This window comes from Serinus canaria, chromosome 4A (genome assembly GCF_022539315.1).
Source record: "Serinus canaria isolate serCan28SL12 chromosome 4A, serCan2020, whole genome shotgun sequence".
Lineage (NCBI taxonomy): Eukaryota > Metazoa > Chordata > Aves > Passeriformes > Fringillidae > Serinus > Serinus canaria.
The window spans coordinates 866,494-885,690 of NC_066318.1; the positions used below are offsets into that span (position 1 = coordinate 866,494).

A 19,197-nucleotide genomic window follows, 5' to 3' on the forward strand; every position below is an offset into this window, starting at 1 on the left:
CTGGTGTGGGGAGGAGGGAGGATGGCAAGTGCACATGACTGGAGCCAGGCCACACTGCTCCCAGAACCCAACACTCCCAACTCTGGCCTCCATGAGAGACCAAACAAGGCAGCCAAGGACATGGATTTACTCAAACCCTCCTCCCACTTTATTTCAAACACCATAAAATATACACAGAAAAAAAAAAAGGATGAACTGGAGGAAAAACCCTCTTGAGGGTGACATAACCTCTCCTAAAATGCACCATCAGCCCTGGTAGCAATGGGAAGCAGCTGCCATGGAGCATCACCTCTATCCAGGCACATGGCATCTCCATCTTGTGCCTGCCAGAAAGAAGGAGAGGAGGGTGAGCCTGGCACAGAGGGAAGCAGGGCAGAGTCCCATCCTAAGCAGCTCTGTTTGAGTGGAGGCAGGTTGGGGACATCACCTGTCAGGGTGCCCCTGTGGATTTCTGGATTTGCTCCTTCAGAATGAGGATGCTCTGCCGCTGTTCTGGGGGCAGCATGGCGATCTGGTCTGCTGTCAGCTGCAGGACCTGCATGATCAGTGCTGCCTGTGGGGAAAGAGGGGTCAGAGACGTGCCCTGCCAGAGCAGCCACAGCATACCAGAGCCAGGGAGGGGCTGACCCCGCCACAGAAAGGCACACAGGAAGTGCTGCTCCTACTGTCTCACCCTTTCCCTTATGTTCTCTCACCTTCTCGTGATCCTGGGGGGTGACCTGGCTCTGTCCAGGGCTAAAGCCTCCAGGCTGACCAGCTCCCTGGACTCCTGCCCCAGGTATGCCTCCTCCCTGCATGCCTGCTCCAGCCATGTTAGGAACCTGGGGAAGTAAGAGAGGGGTTAGGGACTGGGGGGTTTCTGGACTGAGCAATACAAATTCAGGAAGGTAAAATAGATGATCAGATGAATGCCCTCACGGACTGTTTGAAGATGCCTGAGCACAAAGAGAGACTGCACTTTATGTGCTCTCCCCTCCCAACTCCTGTGCTCCTTTCTGTGTCTCAGGAAGAGGTGGAGAGAGGCCTGAGCCTTGTCCTGTTTACAGCTGATGGGCAGTGCCTGGGGAAATGGGACAGATGCCCTGACCCCTCAGAGCCAATGACCAAAGCCTGGTGCTTCCCAAAGCTGCTGCTCTGTGGGACACCCCCCGCCCAGCCCCAGCCTACAGGACGCCGTCGGTGCCCGAGCAGCTCAGCAGAGCCGTGTGTACCTGGCGGGGCCCCTGCGGGCCACTGGCTCCCATGTTAAGTGGCCCAGGACCCTGTATCCCACCAGGCATTGGGCCACGCGGGTTGGGACCAGGCCCTCGAGGCTCCAGGCCCCGGGGCTCCAGGACCCTGGCCTCCATGGCCCTGGCTTCCAGCACTCGTGGCTCCAGGACCCGCGGCTCCAGGCCTCGCGCCTCCAGCGCCCGCGCCTCCATCACGCGCGGCTCCAGCCCGCGCGGCTCCAGCCCTCGTGGCTCCAGCCCCCGGGGATCTCTTCCGACTGCGGAGGAAACACAAGGTCAGCTCCTGAAGGAAACAGTGCTGCAAGGAGTGTGGCAGCGAGCCTGCTGCCTCCTTTGTCTGGGGGCCATCAAGCACCTAAGAAGTGCAGGGCTGGGGGCAGAGGGGACATGCCTGGAGAAAGTCCCTTGCACCCTGGGACTGTCCCTCCTCGCCTGGAGTCAGTCATTTCACTGCCCAAACCCCCTTCCTATGCCTTGGGTCGGGGCAGCCGGCTCCACTCTGACTTCTTGCCTGCACAATCCAAGCCACCCATATTTCATGCCCCCTCTCTCACCTCGAGCATCCATCAAGGGCCCCCGCGGCTCTCCCATCAGTGGTCGGGGTTCTCCCATGGGTCCCCCCCTCATCTCATGGGGGGGGCCACGGCTGTCATGACCAGGCATATGGTGCATAGGGGCTCCCTGGTGGGGCGGCCCAAGGTAACCTCTGACGCAGAGAGACGAGGAGAGCAAAGCAGGAGGAGGAGAAAAAGCGAGAGAGTGTGAATCAGACACTGGCTTGGCACGGTCTGGGCAGAGCGCTGGGATTGCCCCCGAAGCCGGCCGCAGGGGAGGAGGGTGAGGCTGGCACAGGGATGGGTGCTGGTGGCCCCATGCCACGGGGCAGCTGCCATCACCCCGGGGAGATCCCTTCCCCGGGGAAACGGGCCGGCCCCCATGGTTGGCAGCACACAGGCCTCCGACCAGGCAGCAGTGACTCTCGGAAGGCTGATGCCATCCCTGTCCTCAGCGAGAGGTTACCCTTGGGCAGGGGACAGTGCCAAGGGCTCCTCTCCTTCCCTCTCCCCTCACCTGGGCTCCACTTCTCCAGTGACTGAGAGCAGGGTCCCTCCGCGAGGGTCATTCGGGGCATCTCCCAAAAGGCCTCGGGGCGGCGGGCCACTAGCAGGTAGAGGTCCACGCTGCATAGGGGCCCTCGGGTCTGGCATGGGCACTGCCAGGGAGACACACAAGAACTCGTGAGGATCTGCATGACCAGTCCGTGCCAAGACTGTCCCCGGCGCTCTCAGGCCGGGCGTGGGGCAGCCATGCTGCTCCCCTGAGCTGTGCTGTCTGCTGGGGACACAACCCCACACATGAGGCTGGAGCACACCAAAGCTCCTTCCCTGGCTGTCAATTTTATTTCTCTCCTTTTCTTCTCGGGTTTTATTTAAGGTTCCTTATGGCACCAGGGGCTAAACCAAGCATGGGTGCCCCCATGACAATCCCTACAAGTGTGGGCATCAACACCCTGCTAATGTGGGGCCAGGAGCAAAGCAAGACCTGGAAGGCTCCTGGAAGCACAGTGTCAAAGAGGGCTGGATCTTAGGCAAAAGCCCTTTCCAAACAGGCTCTCCTTTTCCACTGGAGGCTCCATGCATGGTTCTAGCCTGTTCTGTCCTGTAGCCCTAGAAGAAATCCTGCCTCTTTCATCTCCTCTTACTGCTGTCAGGCTATAAGAAGTGACATGCCAGTCCCTGGCCCTGAGAACAGCAGGGTGAGAGCTGCTCTCTGCACACTCAACAACGAGCTCCATGGGAAGAGGGAGCTGGTGCCGGGGTACCTTGAACGCGTTCGATAGACGCAGGCCTGGCAGGTCCCACGGGCGAGAGCTGCAGGTTCCCTGGGCAAGCAGCAGGAAAAGAGGGAAAGAGCAGACACGTAAATGGTGTATGCACACACGCACCGGCTTTGGGGACAGTGCTGCTGCAGGATCACGCACCCTGAAGTCCCCAGAAAAACCTACAGAGAAAATGTTCCAAGTCTGGCTTTATCAACCTGTTCTGTTCACACCCCCTTTGTCAGCACAGGCAGGACAGCCAGCATGGCACAGTCCTTCCCTCACTCAGGGAGAGAGGCAGGCAGAGAAGACTTCCTGCCAAGAGACGCAGCATTCCGTGGGGCCACGCCGGCCCCACAACGCACACCCAGCTTCTGCTCTGCAAAACCTTTTGGGTGCCAAGAACTATCAGACAGCTTTCAGGAAGACAGTGCCCACCCCAAAGAAAATGAGAGTCAGCTGACCCTAAGGCCAAAGGATCTCAGACTAGGTTTGCCATGTTGCTGGAACAAGGCCTAGGATAGAACTCAAGGCAACAGAGGTGACAGGTGTCTGCATGTGCTGTTCCTGGGAGAACAGAACACCGGGGCCGTACTAACCTACACATGGCAACGTGTGAACCGTAAGGAATCGGGGCCCAGGGCTGGGCCGGACAGACCGTGCCTGCGGAGGGAAAGCCGAGCCGTCACCCTCCGGGAAGTCCCTGCCAAGCCTCAAGCCAAACCGGAGACCCAGCTCCCTCTGCTGGGCACAGCGCGGAGGACGCGGCGGCCGCACCAGCTGCTTCCCCGCACCCCGGCAGCGAAGGAGCAGGACAAGGACCAGAGAAGAGCAAGCTCTGCCTGCCCGCACAAGCACAGGGACAGACATGGGCTCGCAGAGGTGGAAAACACAGACACATCCCGCTCGGTGGGGACAGGCAGCTCTCCTGGCTGCCAGGGCACGACTGCACAACAGCGTGCAGAACGAGCTGGGAGCCAATCTGGGCATGGGCTGAGCCCTGGGAGCCAAGGAGCTGCTACCACAGCCTTGTGCCTCAGTGAACAAACCCAGGAACAGCCCCGGGGCTGGGCACAGCCAGGCTGCAAACAGCTGGGACACAGCACTGCTCACTGGAGCAAGGCTCACACCACACACAGCACTACACACGTCTGTTTTACCTTGTCCACGCTCCAAGGGGACTGGCCCTGCACCTGGCATCCCAACCTGTGGCTGCATCCCACCTGAGAGGGGACAGGCAGAGATCAGACCCCTCCTCAGCCGTCCCTGATGACTAACCTGTTCCTTTGGTCCCAAATACCTTCTTGCTCTGAGCTCCTGGGGGAGCATCTGGAGGTTTATTCCCTTGGTGTTGGTTCCCCCTAGGGATAATCCAACTTTGCAGCCCACCTCTGGCAGCAGCACAACCACAATGTACAGCACAGGATTACATGTGCTCTCACAGGACCGAGCCCTCTGGTAAGGGGGAAGGCAGAGAGGGGTGTCTGCAGGACCCATGTGCCCATGGGTGGGGCAGCTTGGCCCAAACTCACCTCCTGGAGCCATGGGGCCAGGGCCTGGGCCCTGCACAGGGGCTGCCATCTGTCCCGGGGCTGGCACTCCCCCCTGCATGGGTGGCTGCATCAGAGGAGGAGCGCCATTGACGTGCATCCCGCCCTGCCAGAGAGACACTGGATCTCAGGGACACCCTGACACCCGGGCATGTGCCCCAGCTGGAGAGCTGGCACTGCCCACTCTCCTGCACAGCTCATGTGTTGTGCAGGCTCTTACTATGGCCTGTGGCTGGGACGACGGGGTGTTCTGTGGGTTCAGCTGCGCGTTGGGCCCTGGCCCAGGCCCCGGTCCTGGCCCAGGCCCTGGGCCTGGCACTGCCTGCTGGTTGCCTGGGATCAGAGGAGGAACACTGGTCTGGCGATGCAGGATTTTCTAGGGGAGGAAGAAGGAGAAAGTTTTTTTCCACTGCCACTCCACAAAGGCTACCACCAATATCCTCCCACCTCCCATCCCAACCCTGGACGAGCAGCAAGGGACAAACCAGCGCTATCTCTGGGTCGACGATCCTCATGACCACCTGGGCCTGCAGCAGTGCATAAGCCAGCTGGGGGTTCTGGAGCAGCATGTTCCTGGCTTCCTGGGGGCTGTTCTGGACACACAGCTGAGGAGACAGGCACTGATCAGAGCTCTGACAAGGTGTGACATGGGTGGGAGGGTGCAGGCAGTGGTGGGAGGAGCTGTGCCCAAACAGGGAGCACGGCCCTTCTGCTCTCACCTTCATCTGCTTCATCAGCTCAAACATCTGCTCGGGTGGCAGGCTGGCCACTGCCCGGCTGATGGACTCAGGGGCATCCTCTGGGTTTACAGGGTCCCCATAGGGTGACTCTATGATGGGTGCACCTGTGCCCAAGCCTGCAACATGAACAACGCATGGAACAGGCTCATCAGGAGGGGAGCACCAGCCCACCAGGGGAAAAGGGGGCAGCAGAATCAGGAGGAATTTCCTCCTTAGGAGGAATTTCTTCCCAGAAGGGGTGATTAGGCATCAGAACAGGCTGCTCAGGGAGGTTGTGGAGTCACTGTTCCTGGAAGCATTTAAGACTGGAAGTGGCATTTAGTACCCCAATGTATTGGGGCAATACAATTTGATGCAGTGTGTTTGGTCAAAGGCTGGACCATGATCTTTATACACCTTTTCCAAACTAAGTAATACTGTGATTCTGTGATCATCTGGGAGTGAAAACGCAGAGCTGAGGCCATACATCCCTCTGGGGCACTACTCACAAGCCCGCTCAGAGCAGGTCAGCTCCACTAGCCTGGCAGAAGAGACACACCGTGCCCTGCAGCTGCCAGGGCTGGGCCCAGGGCAAGGGAGACCCCAGAATTCAGGCTGACTCACTCTTGAGCTCCTCCTTGTTCTTCTCGCTGGCGGCGTTGTCCACGCGCAGGGCCCTGCCGCTGAACTCGCGCCCGTTGAGGTTGCGCATGGCGCTGAGCGCCGTCTCCTGGTCCTGGTACTCGCAGAAGCCATAGCCCTTGGGCTTGCCCGTCTCCCTGTCGTACACCAGCCTGCCAGGGAGCAGAGCAGAGCAATGCTGCTGCTGGGGGCGGCGTGGGCGTCCCGCTGTGCCCACGGCTCCTGCAGCTTGGGGGGATATGGGGACAGAGCCTGGGGACACAGGGAGAGCTCAGGGGGGACACGGGGACAGAGCCCCAGCAGTGCTGGGGACACAGGGAGAGCTCAGGGGGGATACGGGGACAGAGCCCCAGCAGTGCTGGGAGCACAGGGAGAGCTCAGGGGGGACACGGGGACAGAGCCCCAGCAGTGCTGGGAGCACAGGGAGAGCTCAGGGGGGACACGGGGACAGAGCCCCAGCAGTGCTGGGGAGCACAGGGAGAGCTCAGGGGGGACACGGGGACAGAGGCCCAGCAGTGCTGGGAGAACAGGGAGAGCTCAAAGGGGAAACAGAGACAGAGCCCCAGCAGTGCTGGGAACACAGTGAGAGCTCCCCAGGGCACATAGCAGCCGGGCCAATGCCAAGCCAAAGGACCAGCTGGCTCCTGGCACGGCTGCTCCCAAGGGTGTGGTGGGCATGATGCCCACCAGTGCCAGCTGTGTGCCTCCCATGACCCCACAAGGCACAGGACAGGACTGGCTGCTCCCAGAACTCCCAAAACCTGAACTGAGCCTGGAAAACACCTGTGGGAGGCACAGGGATGGCAGTGAGGAGCAAAGAGCCCAAGCAGCACCTGAGCCCTCATCAGCCACAGCAGGGCAGCTCCTGCAGCCCAGAGCTGCGTGCCCACATCCACCTGCTGGACACCGTGTTCCATCTCCAGGTGACAGGCACAGCCACCGGGTCCCTCTGCCCTGAGCACAGCTGGCACAGCCTGACAACCCCCGCAGATGCTGCTCTGTGTGAGGAACCAGTCTTGGGGGGCTGAGGAGGTTTAGATGGGCTATCAGGCAAAGCTCCTTCGCCACAGCGGTTGCCAAGCACCACAACAGGCAGCCCGAGGTTGTGGCCGAGCCACCGTGCCTGGAAGTGGCCAAAAGGTGTGTGCATGTGGTACTTGGGGACACGGTGGGCTTGGCAGTGCTGGGGGAACAGTTCAGCTGGAGGGTTTTAGAGGCCTTTCCCAACGTTAAGGATTTGCGATTCCACGGCTCCAAGGCCGGCTCCGCGGAGCCCGCGGGGCTCGGTCTGCGCCGAGCAGGGGGACCCGGGGGAGGCCTGCGGCCGCTCTCACCTAAAGCTGACCACGGGCCCAACCTCCGAGAAAATGTCCTTCAGCTGTTCCTCCGTGGCCTCATACGGGATGTTCCCCACTGCGGAGACAGACGGTGCGGCCGGTCAGCGCGGCGGGTACTGGCCCCGGCGGCGAGGGGGGGAAACCCGCCGTGGGGGGAAACCCGCCGGCCGCCCGCCTGCCCCTGCCCGTCCGTGCCCCCTTCCCTTTGCAGGTCGCGGTCCCGCCCCGCGGCCTCACCGAACACGGAGCGCAGGGACCGATCCACGGCGGGGTCCCGCACCGACAGCCCCGCCATCGCGCCGCCCGCGCCGCGTCCGGTCCGCGCGCCAACCGTTCCCCCGCTTCCGCTTCCGCCCGCAACGAGCTTGGCAGCTGCCCTTTCAAAAAGCGCTCCGGCGGGAAACGCGGCACCGGCGGCAGCGTGGTGGGAGTACCGGGATTCCCCGGGATCCCCGGACGGGGCTGCCGCGGCCTCGGGGATCCCTCGGCACCGGGAGCAGCCTCCGGGCGGCCCCGCGGCCTCAGGGATGCCGCTTCGGGCACCGACCCCGAGGCACAGCCCCCGGCGAGCCTAACACCGCCCGGGGCTCGGCAGGATGGAAGGCACGGACGTCCCCATGGCTGTCCCCACGGGTGTCCCCGCGCTGGCCACAGAGCCGAGGTTCGCCCAGCGCCTCAGGTGAGGAGCAGCGGGAACGGGAGCCCTGTGCTGCTCCGGCAGGACGGTGCCGGGCCAGCCGGGCAGCAGGAGGCTCCGCGGGGCTGGGAAGGCTGAGCGCGCCTGGCCCTGCAGGCAGTGTCTGCAAGAGGAGCGGCTCCTGGACGGGCGCTACGGGCTGCAGCGGGTGCCGGGCGGCCGCGTGGCCGTGCCGGTGCTGCCGGAGAAGCTGTCCCAGCTCTGCCTGCCCGCGGAGATGCCCTGTGAGCTGCTCGGGATCCAGGTGAGCACAGCCGCCGAGCCCCGAGCCCCGCGTTCGGCGGGCGCCCGGCCCGCGGCACGGCCCTGCCGCAGGACCCTGTCCCCTCCAGGGCCGCCCGCCGGCGCTCGCCGGCCCAGAGGCTGCGGGAGGAGCTGCGGCGGCTGCTGGGGGCCGGCTGGTCGGGGGAGCTGGAGCGGGACGTGCCGCACGCCTGGCAGAGGCACGGGGACCTGGTGCTGCTGAGCGAGGACAGCTTCAGGGCTGAGCCCTGGGAGAGGCTGGGTAAGGCCAGCGGGGCATCCTGGCCCGGGAGAGGCTGGGTAAGGCCAGCATGGCCTGGCCCGGGAGAGGCTGGGTAAGGTGAGCATGGCCTGCCCCGGGAGAGGCTGGGTAAGGCCAGCGGGGCACCCTGGCCCGGGAGAGGCTGGGTGAGGCCAGTGGGGCACCCTGCCCCGGGAGAGGCTGGGTAAGGCCAGCGGGGCACCCTCGGGAGAGGCTGGGTAAGGCGAGCATGGCCAGCCCCGGGAGAGGCTGGGTTAGGCCAGCGGGCACCTGCCCGGGAGGCTGGGAGGCCACGGGGCACCCGGCCCGGAGAGGCTGGGTAAGGCCAGCGGGGCACCCTGGCCCGGGAGAGGCTGGGTGAGGCCAGCGGGGCACCCTGCCCGGGAGAGGCTGGGTAAGGTGAGCATGGCCTGCCCCGGCCCGGCCCACGCCGCCCGCATCTCCAGGCTGCTGTGTTGCAGGCTCGGCGCTCTGGGAGACGATCGCCTCTGCTTTAGGGGCCCGGCGGGTGGCCAGGCGAGGACGGGTGATGCCGGACGGGATGCGGAGCCCCAGGGTCACCCTGCTGCTGGGCGAGCACGGCTGGGTGGAGCACGTGGATAACGGCATCAGGTGGGCAGGAGCTGCGGGATGTGGCTGGCGGGGAAGGGACTGCCCTCACCGTCTGGGCGGGGTCTTCTAGGTACACCTTCGATGTGACCAAGTGCATGTTCTCCCCGGGAAACATCACCGAGAAGCTGCGTGTGGCCTCACTGCCCTGCTCCGGGGAGGTCCTGGTGGATCTCTATGCAGGTAATGGGGATGGAGGAGGTGCTGATGGCATCCAGGTAGACATGAAATGTCATTTCCAGCTTGGAATGAAAAATAGTCAGGCTTAGAGCTCCTGTATTGTCTGTGAGCCCTTCAGCTACGCTGGTACTGCTGTACTGCCCTTGTCCCTGCAGCCTCTGGACACTTAGGGTGTCCTGTTCTCAGGCTCTGTGCCTAATGCTCCTTTGGGGAATCACTTGGATCCAGGGGAAAGATTTGCCACTGTTTGTGCTTAAGGAAGTTAGTGCTTCCAATTTGTGCCACACTGAAAGGCCATGCCACCCACAAAACTGCTCAAGATTAATCAAACTAAACGGTAACCTGGACACTTCTGCAGAGCCAGGCAGGTCTCAACCTGATGGCCAAAGACTGAAGGTAAAATAAACTCCTCTAAACATTTTTCAAGGCAGATTTTGCTTTTGAAGAAGATGGAGGGATAAATTTCCATTTTTCCAGCGTTTGGGCTTTCTCCAACCCAGAGCAAAGCAGACTTGGAGAGGCAGGGTGGCAATGTGCATCCTGCCCTGCCCTCGGGGAGGAGTGTGGATCTCTGGAGGTCCCTGCCCTCAGCCACTGCCACCTCCTGCCTGCAGGCATCGGCTATTTCACGCTGCCGTTCCTGGTGCACGCTGGAGCCGCCTTTGTCCATGCCTGTGAGTGGAACAGCCACGCCGTGGAGGCCCTGCACAGGAGCCTGGTGCTGAACGGGGTGCGGGATCGCTGCCACATCCACAGCGGGGACAGCCGGCAGGTGAGCACAGCCGGCAGGTGAGCGCCGGGCCGGGCGGGGCCGCGGAACCACTCCTGCCAGTGTCCCCTCACCTCCGCTCTGCTCCCAGCTGCAGCTGCAGGACGTGGCAGACAGGGTCAACCTGGGGCTGATCCCCAGCTCGGAGGAAGGCTGGCCAGTGGCCTGCCGCGTCCTGAAGAAGGACACGGGTGGGGTTCTCCACATCCACCACAATGTGGAGACTCGTCCCGCGCCGGCACCGCCGCAGAGCGCGGTGCTGCTGGCTGAGCGGGGCTCTCCGGAGGCAGCCAGTCCTGCGGGAGAGGCACAGCACCGGGCACAGCACGGTGGGGAAGAGACTCTGGAGGCCAGGCTCAGGCCCGAGTGGCAGAGGTGGGCTGAAGGCACGGCCACACGCATCCAGGGGCTGCTGGCAGAGCTGCACGGGCGGCCGTGGCGCAGCAGCGTCCTGCACATCCAGCCGGTGAAGTCCTACGCGCCACACGTGCATCACCTCGTGCTGGACCTCGAGTGCCGGCCTGTGCTGCCCGTTTAGTGGAGCTCCAGCTTCCTTGGAAGGGTGGCCAGCAGTGTCCAGCTGCCAGCCTGGATGTGCCTTGTGTCCCCTAGTTCCCAGGTGGCAGCACTGCCTCCCCGTGCCTGGGGCACCCGGGGCTGCGCTCCCCACGGCAGATCCCTTCAGGATCCAGACAAGGATGGAGCAAGCTCACTCTGGGGCTCAGAGTGCCAGTGTTCTACCCTGGCTCTGCCAGTCGCTGCCCAGGTCTTGGACACGTGGTAGCACCTTGAGCCCCATTTCACACAGGAAAGAGAGCCACAGTGCTGAGAAGCCTTAGGTTCCTGCTGGGTTCATTTCAGCAGGTCAGGGACAAGCTTTGTGCTTGTATTTACCAGCATGCTTTTTTAATGTCCTGGAAGCAAGTCTGTTCATCTTGTTTCCTTCCTATTTTTATTTTTCAGAAATAAAGATGTTTCTCACCACCTCTTGTTGGTGTCCAGTTAAAAGGTGAACATTGGTGCAAGCGTGGGGGTCTGGCCTGGGGACTTAGGGTCCTAGGGTGGTGTGTGGAGGGGCTCAGGGAGCAAAGCCTCTGTGGCATTGCCTGCCTGCAAGCCCAAAGCCCTCTACATATGTACTGTGTACTCCGGGTGGAGCGAACCCCTGCCCCATGAGGAAACTCCCGCTGGCCCTTTGATGTCTCCGCGGTTTTTTCCATTGTGCCAGTGTCGCATCGCTTCCCATCCCTGGGGTGCGGCCGAAAGTGTGGGCAGAGCCGCGTCCTCCCGTTTGCCTCGGGGCTGCACCCAGGTGGCCTCCCCCGCTGTCCTGCGTGGCGAGAAACCGCTTCCCCTCGGGTGGAGCCCCACGCCTCGGCCAGCCCGGTGCCTGAGTGCGGGGGGCAGGGACGAGACGCCCTCCGGGGACCGTATCTCTGCCGCCAAGGACAAGGGCAGCGGCTGGAGCCTTGCGGCGGGAGGACACAGCGGCCGCGCCCCTGGGCTCCTCCTTGGGGCTGCCGGGGGTCCCCCGCAGTTCGGGTGTCGGTGCTCTCTGTGCTCTCCAGGAGAGGCCGCCCACCCAGCCAGGACCATGGGGCACCGGGGAAAGCGGCTCTCGGGGCTGGAGCCGCAGCTCTGCCGGGGGTGATCGGGCGGGGAAGGGGCTGGAGGGAGCGGGCACCGCCTCCCGCACGGGCCGCCCCGCAGGTGCCGCAGGTGCGGCCGGCGCGGCTCCTTTAAGGCACCGGCGCCGCCTTCCCCTCCCGGCTCCCCCCTCCCGCTGCCGGGAGGCGCCGGCCGGAGCCGCTGCAGGTACCGGGAGGATCGTGGGGTCGGGCGGCGCTCCCCTGGCGGGGTGCCGGGGGACCCTTCGGCTGTCGGGGAGTCGGGGGAGCCAGGGGTCCCTCTGTGGTCCGGGGGTCGAGCCGCGGTGTCCCGGGGCGGAGGCAGTTCCCTGTCCCGGTGGCCGCGCTGGGAACGCGGTGTTCCCAGCCCCGGACGCCTTTTCCCCGAGAGAGGAGCCTGGGCTCCATCCCGCCGCCCCCTCCTCCCCGAGGGACGCCGGAGCGCGGCTGCGGGGACGGGAAGATCCCTCCCGCCGGTTCCGCCGAGCCGGGCGGGAGCGGGGAGCTGCTGCAGCCCCCGAGCAAGCGCTCCGGCTCCGTCGGGGCTGGAGCGGCCGCGGCCGCCCGGGTCCCGGTGCCGCCGCCTGCAGCCGGACCCTGTCCCTGCCGCGGGTCCTGGTGCGCGTCCGCTCCCGGCGGCTCCTCGGGCAGCTCCGAGCCCCGGTGCGTTCGTGGGAGGGGCAGCCCGGGGCGGCTCCTTCCTGCCGGGGCTGCCGCGGGTGCTGGGCGTCAGCCCGGTCCCACGGATCCAGCTGAGGTCACCGGGGCGGCGGGGCTGGCAGGCGGCCCGAGCCCAGCCCGGGGCAGGGCGGTGAGACGGCGGGCGGGCCGGTGTCCCGTGTGCCGCCGTTCCGTCCAGCCCCAGGAGCGGGCACGGGGCACCGTGCGGGGCCGGACCCGCGCTCAGCAGCTGGCGTGTCCCTAGCTGGCAGCCGGTGAGGGCCGGCCATCCCGGGTGGAGCGATGTCGGAGGCTGTGGACCTGTCTTTCCTGTCGGACGTGGAGAGAGATCTGATCCTGCAGGTCCTGCAGCGCGACGAGGAGCTCCGCAAGGCAGAGGAGAGGAGGATCAGGTGCGAGCGCGGCAGGAGCTGCTTTCCCGCTTTGCTCCGGAAGCGGGCGGATGAGTGAGAGTGTGGGTGACGGGTCGCCGGGGTCCCGGGTGCCTCTGACCGCTCCTGGTGTCGGGTCTGAGCAGGCGCCTGAAGAATGAGCTGCTGGAGATCCGGCGCAAGGGAGCCAAGCGGGGCAGCCAGCGCTACAGCGAGCGGACCTGCGCCCGCTGCCAGCAGAGCCTGGGCCGTGTCAGCCCCAAAGCCAACACTTGCCGGGGCTGCAACCACTTGGTGTGTCGGGACTGCCGTTCCTACAGCCCCAGCGGCTCCTGGCGCTGCAAAGTCTGCACCAAGGAGGCGTGAGTAGCATGGACAAGTGGCAGGGACATTCTGTATGTCCCTCCTGTTCCCTTCCTCCTCTCAGTTGCCTCAACTTGATGCCCCATAGCCAGCCTTTCCTAGCCTGGCTGCTCCTCCCCAGTGCAGGGCAGCTTGCTCTGCTGTCACTCCTGCAGAGGGTTCCCATATTGGGGTGATGGAGAAATGGGTCATACCCGACTCTTGTCTCCTTCATGTCCCGCTTCTTCACCCCCTGAACTGACTGCAGCATCCCCCTGTGCCCCTTGCACAGCCTCTGTTTCAAGCATTGCAGATTTCCTCCCTTTTGGCCTCCCCTGTCCTACAAAACTCAGCTTGCTCCCGACTTTGCTGAGGATGTAGCTGAGCCTGTCAGCTGCCGGGTGAATGGTCCCTGCCCAGTCACCTGCTGATTTTGCCCATTGTGCCTGTGTTGTTGGGTTGTGGCAACACCCAGGGTGGGTTGGGGCACAGCAGACAGCCCCCACCGCCCCTGACTGCCCCCACCACCCCACCCTGCAGTGAGCTGAAGAAGACAACGGGTGACTGGTTCTATGACCAGAGGGTGAACCGCTTTGCCAACCACCTGGGCAGCGACATGGTGCGGCTGTCCCTGCGGCACAGGCCGACAGGTAGGGCTGCCACAGCAAAGCCTTCTCCTGCAGCCCAGCCATCTGGGATGCTCCAGCTTCCCCAGTGCACCTCTGCCCAGTGTGGAGCTGGCTGGGAGCAACTTCTGCTCCAGGCAATGAGTGAGCTCGGAGCAGTGTTCCTCCTGATGCCTCTCTGCTTCCAGCCAACAAAAGAGAGACTGTGGGACAAACCCTGCTCCAGAAAGCCCAGCTCAGTGAGCCTAAAAGCTCCTCTGCAGTCCGGCAGCCGAGCCCCCCTGCACCCCGGGAGGGGTCCAGGTAAGAGTCCCTGCTGTCCCCCGTGCTCCAGGCAGCAGCTCTCATCTGCTGCAGGTTTGAGAGGAATCTGCTGCCTCATGTGGATCATCGGTGGCACAGAAGCTCTCTCAGACCGACCTCCTCACCAAACAGGACATACCTGTGGTTTTGCTTGTCTGCAGTTTGTTTCCAGATGCCTCAGACTCTCGGGATGGCAAAAGTGACACGGAGTCCATGGAAAACATGAGCCTGGACAGCTACAGACCTAGTCCTGCTGATGTGGGGGGCAGGTGAGAGGATCCTGGGGTGGGTTGTCCTTGGCAAGACTGGCTGGCTGAGGATGCGACCTTCATCTGAAGCGTGTTTTTCTCAATCTAGTGAGGGGAAGCTGGCTCCTCAGGCTGGGCTGAAGCCTTTCCCTGGGCAGGAAGGTCTTCTGCCCCCAGGCTGCTACGGGAAGTTCAAGTGGCACTTCCTGGCCAGCACTTGCTCTGCCAGCAGTGCTCGTGGCCTGGGACAGACCTTTCTGTGTCCGCCACAGGAGGAACTCCCTGGAGAGAGCCATCCCTGGAAAACAGGTTGTTGGGCCAGCAGGACCTGCTTCCTCCAGCCTGACCCTCCCTCTCCGCTCCAAGAACGCGTTCTCTGACAGACGGGTGCGTGACGCTGCTCCGGCAGGCTCAGCCCTGTCCTGGGGCGTGGGGCTGGGCACACACAGGGCTCCCAGCCCTGCCCTGCTCTGAAGGGACTCTTCCTGCCCAGGATGCCACCGTGGGGACCCGCAGCAGCACCGTGGTGGACGAGCATGAAACAATATTCAAGAAGAACCCCCGTCGGGTGGTGAGGCCTGCGGGTGAGAGATGTGTGGGTGCTGACATGGCCAGGGTGGGCAGCTCCTCCTCCCTGGGCTGGGAAGGGCTTTCAGTTCAGCTGGGAGAGGCTGGGGCAGCCCCTTGTGTGAGGGAGCAGCAGGGCTCTGCTAGCCCTGCTCTGTGCCACTGTTCACCCTCTCTCGTGCAGACTACACCAAGTCCGTGATCGACCTGCGCCCCGAGGACCTTGTGGGGGAAGGTGGCTCTTTGGGGGACAGGAGCAAGTCAGTGCCTGGCCTCAACACGGAGCTGGTGAGACCCTGAGTGCCACGAGATGGCTGCCAGCTGGAGGAGTTGGGTGTCTGGCTGGCTGTGCCCCACTGCTCCCCTCACTGGCGGCTTGTCCCTGTCCTTGCAGGAGGAGGAGGAGGAGGACATCGATAACCTGGTGGAGATCCACCGGCAGCGGGTGGCCCGGGGCAGCATGCGCAGTGGCACCTCCTCGGTGAGCCCTGGGCCGTGCCCTGCTCTGCTCAGGGAGAAGGGATGGAGAGAGGCAGTGCCAAGGCTTGGGTGGGTGGGAGGGAGGCAGGGCAGGCAGCTCCTGGAGGGAAGGGGTAAGGGCCTTGTGTGTGGGGGCTTCTTCCCCTAGAAGGGAATCAAAATGCAGAGACTCAGCTCTCTCCCAGGCCGCTGTGTGTGGGCATCCTCAGCCACAGGGAGGTGAGGGGGGCTGTGCAGAAGAGGCACAGGGAGTAACCTTGCTGAGGATGAGGAGGGACTGTCAGGTGATGCTGTGCCAGCTCGGCCCTGCCTTGTCTTGCAGAGCACACTGGGGAGCATGGTCAGCATTTACAGCGAGGCCGGCGACTTCGGCAGCGTGGCTGTCACCGGGGGCATCTCCTTCTCCCTGAGCTACGAGCAGAAGACACAGACCTTGTTCATCCACGTGAAGGAGTGTCGCCAGCTGGCCTATGGGGACGAGGGCAGGAAGCGCTCCAACCCGTGAGAGCCAGGGGGGCGATGGCTGTGCCACCACTGGTGGTGCCCAGCTGGGTTGTGGGTGCCCACCAGAGATGGGAGCAGTAAGTGGGAGGGTCCTGGTGAGGCAGAAGGTCTGGGGCTGCCCTGGGGAGCTCGGAGGATTAATTGTGGGGGGGCCTTGTTGAAGTGCTGGCTGTTCTCCCCTCAGCTATGTGAAGACCTACCTCCTGCCCGACAAATCCCGGCAAGGGAAGCGCAAGACAACCATCAAACGCAACACCATCAACCCCCTGTACAACGAGCTGCTGAAGGTGAGAGGGGCTGGGCTGGGCTGCAGGTGCTCAGGGGATGCTGCTGGAACAAGCAAGGGGAGGGGTGAGCTCCTAACCCTGGAGCGGGTCTCTGCGCAGGACCCGTGTCCAGAGACTGCACCCTGAAAGCTGCAAAGTCCCCGCACTCCCAGCTGTGCCCTGGCTGTGCTGCCAGGCCCCAGTGCCACGGTGGGGTGGAGGCACAGCTGCAGATGTGACTGTCACAGGACATGTCCCTGTTTCCTGTGGCATTCCCCAGAGCAGAGGCATCCTGCTTACCCTGGATATTTCCTTCCAAGGGCTTCCTGGCCCCTGGAGGCATGTTACAGAGGCAGGAGGGAGGGCAGCATGCCATAGGGGCAGAGATAAATTCTGGGCCCCAGGGCAGAACAATGTGGCACTGCCCTTCACCATCTGTGCTGGCTGACTCTGTCCCTGAATCTGGCAGTGCACCTCTGAGGCCGGGCACTCTTGCACAGGAGGAAGTGAGAGCTGTGGTTTGGTTTTCAGGCTCCCACAGCCAGGTTTGCTGAGGTCTTGTGCTCTGACCAGCTGAGGCTCGGTGGTCTGGCAGAGCTCTGCTGGTGGTGGCACGGCCGGATGCTGTGAGTCCTGGCTCCAAGGGCCACCTGCTGGGAGAGCACGGGCTCCTGCACCTCTGCCCTGGGACTCTGAGTTTTGGCAGGCATGGATGGAAAGAGGAACAGGCTCCTGTGCACATCCATTGCTGCTCAGTCTCCTCCCGTGCTCCTGAGCTGTAGCTGATGGAGTTTGCCAGGCCTGCCCTGTCCTGTGCTGCCTGCTCACCAGTGGTTTTCTCTCTGTCCCCAGTATGAGATTAGCAAGTCCCTCCTGCTGGCGAGGACGCTGCAGTTCTCAGTGTGGCACCACGACCGCTTCGGCCGCAACACCTTCCTGGGGGAGGCAGAGGTCCCTCTGGGGGCCTGGAACTTCGAGAGTCACCTGGAGGAGTTCCTGCCCCTGCATGGCAAGGTGTGCCCCTGCTGCCCACAGCCTCCCTTGCCTGGTCCTGCTGGGGGTATAGCCCTCGGTGGGCAGCGGGGTGTGGAGACCTCAGCTGAGCATTGCCAAAAGGCTTGTGCCCAATCAAATATCTGGAGGCATGAAAACCCCAGGTGCAGACAGTGCTGTTGTAGGAAAAAAGGGCAGATCTTCTGCTTTGAGCCTAGCTTCCCTCCTCCTTGTCAGGTGATTGGGCCAAGATAAGATCCCAGAGGAGCTGGGCTACACTGGTCATGCTGGGGAGAGTTGGCAGGCACATGTGCCAGCTCAGCCACATCTAGGAGAGCCCAAGTCTTTTGTCCCAGCCTGGGGAGGTGCTGCACACCAGGCTGTCACTGTGTGTGCCATGGCTTCTCTGCAGTGGTTGGTAATTCTCACCTCTTGGCAGATTGGGGCTGATGCTGCTGGTCTGCTCCAGTACAAAGGGGAGCTGGTTGTCTCCATGAAGTACATCCCATCTGCCAAGCATCCTGGGGCTGGGAATGGCAGGAAAGGTGAGTGCTGAAGCTCTGGGATCAGTGTGGAGCCCTGCATGGCCATGCAGGCTGGCTCTGGATGGGGTTCTTGGGTGGTGTCACTGCAGCCTTCTCCTCTGCAAAGCTGCTGTGGGTCAGGGCAGGCCTGGCTGTCCTCAGGCTGCCCCAGCCATTTCAGTACTTCCCTGGGGCTGGACCACTGGGCCCTGCATGAAGCAATTTTGTCTGCCTTTGCCCTCAGCAGGCAGGGCCGATACAGGAGAAGGCAAGAGGAGATGCCAGTCCAGGCTCTGTGCCTACCTCTGGGATGAAGGGTGTTCAGCAGGAACTTTCCTAAAGTTTGCAGTGCTAGAAATTAAATTTGATTAATTTCTACTGTGTTGGATTTTTCCTAGGCAAAACAGGGGAAGGTGGTGAGCTCCAGGTCTGGATCAAAGAAGCCAAGAACCTCACAGCAGCCAAGTCTGGAGGGACCTCAGACAGCTTTGTCAAGGGGTGAGTGAGGGTCCTGGGGTGAGGAAGGCACTGTCCTCCCTGGCTGCATTCCCAAAGCTGCTGGGGGCCCTGGAGGAAGCCCCTTGCAGGGTGTCACGGTCCTTCTTGCTGAGCCGTGCCAGGAAAGGCAGGGATGGGGGCTCCAGGCCAGGTCCTGGGGTGCTGAGGCGCCCCAGCCCCCAGAGCAGGAGCAGTTGCCTGTGTGCTGCTAACCCAAGGGGCTGCTCCCCCCAGCTACCTCCTGCCACACAAAAACAAAGCCTCCAAGAGGAAGACGCCTGTGGTGAAGAAGACCCTGAACCCTCACTACAACCACACCTTTGTCTACAATGGCATCAAGGCCGAGGAGCTGCAGCACCTCTGCCTGGAGCTGACGGTCTGGGACCGGGAGCCGCTGTCCAGCAACGACTTCCTGGGGGGAGTGCGCCTGGGGGTGGGCACTGGTGAGAGCCTGCACCCCTCACACCTGGGCAGCAGCAGCAGCAGCAGCCTCGCTGGGGCAGCTGTGCTGTGGGCACCTCCCTGCTCCACCAGTCACTTCTGCCATCCCTTTCCCCAGGCATGAGCAACGGGCAGGCTGTGGACTGGATGGACTCCACGGGCGAGGAGCTGAACCTGTGGCAGAAGATGTGCCAGTACCCGGGCTCCTGGGCAGAGGGGACCCTCCAGCTCCGCTCCACCATGGCCAAGCTGGGGCCCTAGGCTGTGGCAGCAGGGCTGGCACCGCTGTTGGGAGCCACGCTCGCTGCACAGCCTGGCAAGGCAGCCAAACATGCATTGGGGTTCTTTTTCTTTATTAAACATGACCTTCTCTAAACAGGCTTGGGCAGAAAGTCTTCTTGGCCTAGCTTTGTTTAAAGGGTTTTCCTCTTGTCATAAGCCTTGGACCAGATTTCAGGCTGAACTGAATTGTGTGTGAACCCTCCCTTCTTCTCCCTCGGGCAAAATGCTTTTAAATGTCATTGTGTTTTTATTTCTTCCCATTCTTTTTCCTACCACCCCGTTCCAGAGTCTGCTCTCTCCTTGTCCTCTCCACCCTGTTCCCCATGCACAGCCCAGCCCCAGCTGCAGCACTGGAGGGATGGAGCTGTGTGGGGTCAGAAACAT

At 62.9% G+C, this 19,197-nt stretch overlaps 3 protein-coding genes across 7 annotated transcripts; 2 read left to right on the plus strand and 1 right to left on the minus strand.

Annotated features, from left to right (window-relative positions):
• Positions 1-121: 121 nt before the first annotated feature.
• Positions 122-7,670, minus strand: CSTF2 (cleavage stimulation factor subunit 2). 5 transcript variants are annotated; one of them, XM_030228819.2, is made up of 15 exons: positions 7,537-7,670; positions 7,297-7,375; positions 5,945-6,114; positions 5,321-5,457; positions 5,087-5,206; positions 4,822-4,977; positions 4,584-4,707; positions 4,212-4,274; positions 3,055-3,114; positions 2,304-2,445; positions 1,787-1,938; positions 1,212-1,489; positions 696-821; positions 428-553; positions 122-323 (listed from the first exon to the last, which is right to left on the minus strand). In XM_030228819.2, exons 1-14 carry the CDS (start codon positions 7,592-7,594, stop codon positions 431-433), a joined length of 1,788 nt encoding a protein of 595 aa, XP_030084679.1. In that variant the 5' UTR covers positions 7,595-7,670; the 3' UTR covers positions 122-323; positions 428-430. The 5 variants fall into 5 exon arrangements, with proteins under 5 accessions (XP_030084679.1, XP_030084674.1, XP_030084676.1 ...); XM_030228814.2 differs by lacking the exon at positions 3,055-3,114; XM_030228816.2 differs by lacking the exons at positions 3,055-3,114; positions 4,212-4,274.
• A 104-nt stretch (positions 7,671-7,774) lies between these two features.
• TRMT12 (tRNA methyltransferase 12 homolog) lies at positions 7,775-11,043 on the plus strand. The gene is made up of 7 exons (XM_030228821.2): positions 7,775-7,978; positions 8,093-8,240; positions 8,312-8,501; positions 8,963-9,113; positions 9,184-9,293; positions 9,905-10,062; positions 10,151-11,043. The coding sequence occupies exons 1-7, from the start codon at positions 7,896-7,898 to the stop codon at positions 10,595-10,597; spliced, it is 1,287 nt and encodes a 428-aa protein (XP_030084681.2). The 5' UTR covers positions 7,775-7,895; the 3' UTR covers positions 10,598-11,043.
• Positions 11,044-11,768: 725 nt separating this feature from the next.
• SYTL4 (synaptotagmin like 4) lies at positions 11,769-18,911 on the plus strand. The gene is made up of 17 exons (XM_009090439.3): positions 11,769-11,874; positions 12,613-12,760; positions 12,886-13,101; positions 13,622-13,731; positions 13,896-14,010; positions 14,172-14,279; positions 14,531-14,645; positions 14,752-14,842; positions 15,010-15,113; positions 15,220-15,306; positions 15,628-15,806; positions 15,994-16,096; positions 16,928-17,089; positions 17,508-17,613; positions 17,991-18,090; positions 18,325-18,533; positions 18,650-18,911. The coding sequence occupies exons 2-17, from the start codon at positions 12,651-12,653 to the stop codon at positions 18,790-18,792; spliced, it is 2,058 nt and encodes a 685-aa protein (XP_009088687.1). The 5' UTR covers positions 11,769-11,874; positions 12,613-12,650; the 3' UTR covers positions 18,793-18,911.
• The last annotated feature ends 286 nt before the right edge of the window (positions 18,912-19,197 follow it).

Coding starts and splice junctions, on each gene's coding strand:
- TRMT12 (XM_030228821.2), top strand. CDS start 7,896: ATGGAAGGCACGGACGTCCCCATGGCTGTCCCCACGGGTGTCCCCGCG. Junction 8,241..8,311: donor GTGAGCTGCTCGGGATCCAG/GTGAGCACAGCC, acceptor GCCCTGCCGCAG/GACCCTGTCCCCTCCAGGGC. Junction 8,502..8,962: donor TGAGCCCTGGGAGAGGCTGG/GTAAGGCCAGCG, acceptor GCTGTGTTGCAG/GCTCGGCGCTCTGGGAGACG.
- SYTL4 (XM_009090439.3), top strand. CDS start 12,651: ATGTCGGAGGCTGTGGACCTGTCTTTCCTGTCGGACGTGGAGAGAGAT. Junction 15,807..15,993: donor GGCAGGAAGCGCTCCAACCC/GTGAGAGCCAGG, acceptor TTCTCCCCTCAG/CTATGTGAAGACCTACCTCC. Junction 18,534..18,649: donor GCGCCTGGGGGTGGGCACTG/GTGAGAGCCTGC, acceptor CCCTTTCCCCAG/GCATGAGCAACGGGCAGGCT.
- CSTF2 (XM_030228819.2), bottom strand. CDS start 7,594: ATGGCGGGGCTGTCGGTGCGGGACCCCGCCGTGGATCGGTCCCTGCGC. Junction 7,376..7,536: donor GTCCCTGCGCTCCGTGTTCG/GTGAGGCCGCGG, acceptor CTGTCTCCGCAG/TGGGGAACATCCCGTATGAG. Junction 3,115..4,211: donor CCCCTTGGAGCGTGGACAAG/GTAAAACAGACG, acceptor CTGCTTGCCCAG/GGAACCTGCAGCTCTCGCCC.